This window comes from Maylandia zebra, linkage group LG3, assembly GCF_041146795.1.
Source record: "Maylandia zebra isolate NMK-2024a linkage group LG3, Mzebra_GT3a, whole genome shotgun sequence".
Lineage (NCBI taxonomy): Eukaryota > Metazoa > Chordata > Actinopteri > Cichliformes > Cichlidae > Maylandia > Maylandia zebra.
Genome location: NC_135169.1, coordinates 42,492,711 through 42,499,548, shown reverse-complemented (window position 1 = coordinate 42,499,548; position 6,838 = coordinate 42,492,711). Strand labels below are relative to the sequence as shown.

Below are 6,838 nucleotides of genomic sequence, written 5' to 3'. Positions count from 1 at the left end.
TAGCTATGTTTTGAAATATTTGCATCGTTATTGAACGTTTGATACCTTAAAAATAAACAATGAACAATAAAACAAACATTTAACGAATATACAATATTTTATTACAAATCTGAGCTTCGTGTTTAAAGTCATATTATGCTGTATAACTAAGGTTAAATCACTTTAACAGAATTTAAACTTATTCAGTTTAAGTTTGTAAATTAAATAAATCGAACACAAGTTTGTTCAGTTAACCTGACTTGAATAAAACTTTCAGGTAAAAGTATTGAAGCACAACAGTGATTTGTGAATAAGGTGTCGGCAAAGCTTCACAGAAATGCAAAGCAAACAGTCCATGTTTTACCTGATGGATACAATGTTGCTCTTAAGTGGTTGCTGCTGCTCCTGATACTGCTGGAGGGCAGGGCTGTGTTGATTTGAGACTGCAGACACAGTCCATATAGGAGAGATGGTATATCATTAAACCAGTGTTATGAGATAATAATAAAATGCAAAGATTAGTGACAGCACTTGGAACCATATATGGTATATTGCCTTATAAGGCAACAGATTTAAAAAACTGTAGGAAATAAACTGGGCTCTGCCTGTGAATCACTCTTTGCCTCTCTTCCTCCTTCCATCTCCTCATCTCATCTATCACTCTCCACTCGCTGTCCATCTGAGAACAAGGCACAGTTTGCTGTTGCATTAATCTATTATTTAATTATCCACACTTAACAAGCGCCTATAATCCATAATAAAGTAATGATAGAAAATGATATAGAACCATCCTTAAGAGGCATGTCTGCACAGTGCCATATCATGAGTAGTAATTAAAAAAAAAAAAAATCATACATACACACATATACAAAAATGCTCAGTATAATATTTGCTGCAGCAGTTGATGGTTGTTACTTATGATTTGTTCTTCCTTGTGACAGGCTTGAAGCTGAAATAAATGGACAGGGTGAAGTTGTCACTCCGCTGTATGTCCTGCCTGTGGGTTCCTGGTTTCGTCTCCATCTCATCTACGACCACACATACGCACCGGCTGTGATCCTTTACGGTGGCAGACAGATGCGTGCTGAAGTATTCCTCCAGAGGATAATGAGGATGTTCTTCATGAATTGGATTCACACGCCTGAATAATGAAGACATCAGTGGGGGCGGTCCAAGCCTGATTGGTGCCCTGGGCGAACACTACCCCTTGTAGTTTAGTCTGTTACTATTACTTTTTTTTTTTTTTTTTTTTTTTTTAACCATTTCTTCTTTGAGCAACTGTAACCCACATAATTTCCTTAGAAATAGAATACTTTATTAATCCCTGATTGTTTCAGGATGACCTGCCATTATCCAATGACACATCTGCTTACCTGTATCTTTTGCTCATTTCTCCTCCTCTTTTCTCTTTTTTTCTAAACTGAGCACCTGATGGCTTTGAACTTTTCTTGTCCATCTTCCATTGGTTTAAATTTTGCACTCCAGTATGAACACAAATCCCCCACCTCAGGGATCACCACAACATGACCTAACACACCTACACCTTAGTTCATTCACTTTGTCTAGGGTTTATTTCTGGCATTTCGCACAACCCAGGATTCAAATCATGAATACATAATGGGCTTGGATTGACAACATGATGAATGAAATGTGCTCTATTTGGAAGCAGCAGGTTTCCCTCCCCTTTCGACGGGTTGTGTGAGAGACTTTAAATCATCAAACTGTAAATTATAAAATTTTAATTGTTATTGATCCCTTTACCCCGAGTCCTAAAGTGTATATTTATTTTCTTACTCTTCTTATATTTATTGTATGTTTACTTGCACTGCTGTAAATTATGGACAATGCCAGGCATCCTCTGCACACGGCCATTAACAACCAGAAGAGTCTGTTCAGTGACAGGTTGCTTCTCCCAAAGACAAGAACTAACAGACTTAAACTCCTTTGTCCCACACGCCATCAGACTGTTTAACTCCTCTCTGGAGGGGAGAGGGAGGGGAAACAGGAGGACAAAGGAGGGGGGAACAACTAAGCTGTAGTGCCTCTTCACCTCACTGTGCAATACCTTTTGTGCAATACTTTTGTTAATAGTCAACGGTGCAATAGACTCAATACTTGAAATGTGCAATTCACTTGTATTTTTATTTTTATTCCTATTTATTCTATTTATCCCCTTCGTATATTTTATTTATATTGTCTCTGTATTTATATATATATGTGTGTGTGTGTGTGTGTATAACTCTGTAACTTCTGTCGGTGCTGTGCTTTTTTGGAAATCGAATTTCCCAGAGGAACCCACCCGAGGGATTAATAAAGTTCTATCTTATCTTAACTGAAGCTTCGCCGTCTCGTCTCTCTATACTGGACTGTATGTAGCGGGGATGACAATAAAGTTTACTTTGACTTCAGCAGCAAGCTCTTTTCACTTTTAGGGTATAGAATTTCGAAAAAAACATAGGTACAAATAATAAGTCTGTATTATAATGTCTCGTGTTTGTCGGTTTGCTTTTATATTCTTTTTAGTTATTAGATGCCGCTCCACACTGTAAAACCTAATAAGTTCACAGAACTCAAAAATTGTTGTGTAACAGATTACACAACAATTTTTTAGTGATGTTTTTAAAAGTTTTAAGTTTAACTACAATAAAAATTATAGTTGCAGTTGCCTTAAATTACCTCAATGTTAACTCATAAATGTTATTCCTCAACTTATTAGGGAGTAATAAACTCAAAATGTTCAATTTTTTCAACTTAATTAAGGTGGGAAATGCACTCAAAATATTTTACATATTGCAACTCATACGATGTGGGAAATAAACTCAAACTTTTTCATATTTTCTAACTTATAATATGGGAAATAACACTTAAAATCTTCAATATTTTTTAAAATACTGTGGGAAATACACTTACAAATAATTCTAAACTGTTTACCCAGTAAATTATAATCAGCTAAAAGTGTTAGAAAACATGAAAGTAACAACACTAACAATTTAACAACTTTTTATTAAACACAATGTGCTTTTAAAAAGGCACAAACAGAGCTCACTCATAAAAAAGTGCTTCATAAATAAAACAAGAGAAAGACTCCAAGGGTCTCCATCTCAATTCTAAAATTCAATAACATTTTCAGTATTAACAGCAATTGCAGCTATTAGAACATTGATGCATTTAACACTTACTGTACCTTGACAGCTGCAGCTCACTTTCTTTTTTAAAAATACATAAAAAAAACAGTACTGGTTTCCACTGCTGTACTTATAGGGAACAAACATCAAGGCAGTGCATTTACGTATTAGGCAACAGAACATTAAACATGAATAGTGAACTGAACAGTCATTCATCTTAAATGTGAGGTAGAAGAGGCAAATGATTAGGAAAAAAACAAACAAAAAAGCTTCCTCAATACTCAGCTTAACAAGTAGTCCATTCTGAATGATTCACTCATTGAACAAATCATTCTTCAGCATCAGTAGACGCCCTTTCAGTGGTTTGTTGTCCTCAAGGCACATCACAACCTTCTGGATAAATGTGAATGTAAGCTCAAGTTTCTTTGGGTATTGTAGGTCTAATGCATAGATGTACCCAAAGAGCAGGAGAAATGACTCAGCCAGATTTGTGGGACCATTCACAAGTATTTCATCCTCAACGACAATGCAGATGCTTTCGGGACTGAAGAGGGCCGAATCAGTAGTGTCATCCGTGACAACTGTCAGCAGAGCCACAGGAGTGTCAGTGAGGTCTGGACTATCTGCTGACTGCAAAACAAAAATAATACAAGAATGAGTTCAGCCCCACAAGGACACAAATCATGCTATTGATTAGAGGTGTGAATCTTCATAAGTCGCACGTTTCTTTTAGGATTATAATGTCAACGATTTAATTTGATATTGCGATACATCATGATGCATTACAATAATCTTAATTTGGGTTTGGTTTCAAAACATATGTGTAAATAAATGTTTTCAATAATAAATATATGCCAAGATATTTGTTTTTGTTATTTACCAAACATTTCTCTGACCACAACATGGCACCTCCAAAAAAATAGAACACTTGAATTTTAAAAAGGGAGATAGTTTTTATCTGCAGATTTTTTTTGTATAATAATCTTTCAACTATTTTCATGTTTTCTGGTTTATGCGTAACAATCTTCTTGCAATCTTATTCAACAATAGTTGATATATGGGAGAAAACAAGTCAGATGAGGACTGTGTTGAACATCCTTCCTGATATACACCCTGGTTCTCCTTGAGTTCTGAGCGATGTCATATGGTTGATGCTGAGGCCAGTACACTTACATCACAAGTCCTGAATAACGTGGAGGCATCTTCACGCAGGTACACAGGAAGTGCACGAAGGACGAGGGCCCGTCTTGTATTTACATCATGCTGTTCCTAGATGAACACACAATATCTATTAGAATAGTATTTACACAAATGCAGAGTAAAAACAAAGTGTTGGATAGCCATGTTCTGATTGTCATTGTTATAGATCAGGGGTATCCAAACTTTTTGTGTAACGGGCTAAACCTGTCAATCTAGAAGGGTAACCCAAAAAAAATCTAAAAATTTTGAATAATTCAAGGCAAAATTCTCTAGTTTCTTTGTATTTATTTTTTATTTAAATTGGGACACAAATTATAAAACTCACCCACTGACAACTGGTGAAATGTTGACTCTCTGTAGCGCTCTTTGCAGTCTGATATCTGTAAACAATATGTGCACAAAGACGACTTATTAATGTTCAAAAACATTTTTTGCACAGCACACACACACAAGTAGTCAGCTGATCTCATCTGATGCAGATCTGCTCCTTGATCAAGTGACATTTGTCCGGATTTTTGGCACGAGTGACGTCGAATCAGCACCGCAGCTGGATGGCCCGATTTACATACCCAGCGCAGCTGATACTCACCACAATAATTTACTAAGATTATATGCACTCCTGTTATTAAGTCCAGTTCAGTCTGTTAATGTTAACCGTTTCAAACTAATGTTGATAGGTGTGTTGCTAAGCTTAATAACTTAAATAACAAACTTGAAATTTACCCGTCCTATTTTCCCTTTTATTGTTTTTTCTCTGTGCTGTAAATCTTCTGTCTAAGAAGAAATCTGAGGCTGCTGTTCTGAAAATAAGCTACCAAAGCTTTTTCTGAATGAATCAATAAAGATCCATTTATGGAAAGCTGTGATGAAAGCAGTTTTGTCTTTAATTATATTCAACAATATAACATATTCGACCACTTTTAAGTGATTTTGTGATCTTTAATACACTTTAATACACTAAAGTTAAGGTTATTTACCTAATTTCTAGTAAGTAGCCCTCAGTGAAAAAAGTTTGGACACCCCAGCCTTACAGGTTAGGGAGTATTTGTGATCCGCACAGTCTGCATCAATGATTCTTTCTTAGCCTGGGAGCAGAACGCGGCTCTTTATTTTCATTTCATTTCAATTTATCTAGCAAAGATCGATAGGGTCTGGCTTAAAGGTGTCAAGGAGGCGCCTCAGTCTGGCTGGTTGAGCCTTGTCGAATTAGCGCGAACAATTTAGCTGAACTTCGTTCGTAGCACCGAGTTCGACCAGTGTATAATGTTAGGCTGAATCAGGCGATGCATTTTTCCGCAAGCCTTGACTTGTAGAGCTCGCTTAGTGGAATACCCCTCTAAACTGTTAAAAGGATTTCGAGATTATCTCACAACCACACATTTGAGACTACGAAAAAATACAAACGTGTCTAATTACCATCATGATAACACACTCATGTTGTTTATTATTGTTCGCTTCATGCTAGCACACACACACAGCTCAACAGCGTAAACTACTGACTGTGTAACACGGACACTTATTGAAATAAGTATACTCACAATACGCACGTACATTACCGGCGAATACGACAACCAGTGGAAAGTTTTAGTAGAAAGTTCAAATGCATGGAGCTAGAACTGCCACCGTCAACTTCCCGGGCAAGAATACAATGCATTATGGGAAATGTTGTCCCCCACGGAAAACCGCCAAAACGTTACATCATTCTAATTTGAAATAACATTACGTATTTGTCACATTAGAAAACTTCTAAAATTACAATTACTTGGATTCGAATTCATTTATAACAAACATTCACTGTGCACAAAGTACGAATATATTTCCAGTAAAAAATAAAAAAAGAATGTTTATCGAAATTAAATTTAAACAAAACAAAAACACGTTAGACTTACCAAATTTAGGGCAGTTGATGAAAAAAAATAAGGTGGTGGTCGTGGTGGGTTGAAGTTGGGGACTCTTAATCCACACGGGCTGGCCAAAACTTCCCCGTATCAAGGTAAATTCAAGATGGCTGACTAAGCTTTCCTGAGGGAGCGACAAGACTCCACCCACCAGAACGTCACTAATATATGCTTCTTAAACTTTTTGAGCGTTCCAAAAAATTTAGCTAAAAAATATTGAGCCCTATTCAATTAAAGCTGCATAAAAGCCAACAGAGCTCAATACTTTATAGTTTGCTCAACTACAAAACGACATTTGAGTGTTATGAGCTTATTAGTTATGAGCTAGAACAACTGTTAGGGATTACAGTGCAGCCAGCGAGAGAATCCCCCGCACTCTCCTCCCTGTGCAGCAAGCAGCAGGCTCACCTCGCAAACGGAGGGCGCCCTTACTCCCAGGAAATGGGCGGCAGAAAACCGATCGGTGCCTCTGCCATTACCAAAATGCGCTGGCATGACGTCGGGACAGCATACGATAAACGTTTTCAAAACGTGTTCATAACGCTTGTGTTAACAGATTTGTCCAAATTCAAAACTAACATTTTAACTAATTAAATAAATAATTCAGCTCCGGTCGCCTCTCTTCGGAGTCAAACT

At 36.9% G+C, this 6,838-nt stretch overlaps 1 protein-coding gene across 3 annotated transcripts; it reads right to left on the bottom strand.

Moving 5' to 3' along the window:
• Nucleotides 1–3,035: 3,035 nt before the first annotated feature.
• Nucleotides 3,036–6,346, bottom strand: LOC112434767 (uncharacterized). 3 transcript variants are annotated; one of them, XR_013096929.1, is made up of 4 exons: nt 6,194–6,346; nt 4,630–4,684; nt 4,278–4,373; nt 3,036–3,734 (listed from the first exon to the last, which is right to left on the bottom strand). XR_013096929.1 is itself a non-coding variant. In XM_076881883.1 (4 exons), exons 1-4 carry the CDS (start codon nt 5,855–5,857, stop codon nt 3,417–3,419), a joined length of 480 nt encoding a protein of 159 aa, XP_076737998.1. In that variant the 5' UTR covers nt 5,858–6,179; the 3' UTR covers nt 3,036–3,416. The 3 variants fall into 3 exon arrangements, 1 of the variants encoding a protein (XP_076737998.1); XR_013096928.1 differs by lacking the exon at nt 6,194–6,346 and adding an exon at nt 5,843–6,182; XM_076881883.1 differs by lacking the exon at nt 6,194–6,346 and adding an exon at nt 5,843–6,179 and having other exon boundaries at nt 4,634–4,684.
• Nucleotides 6,347–6,838: the final 492 nt, after the last annotated feature.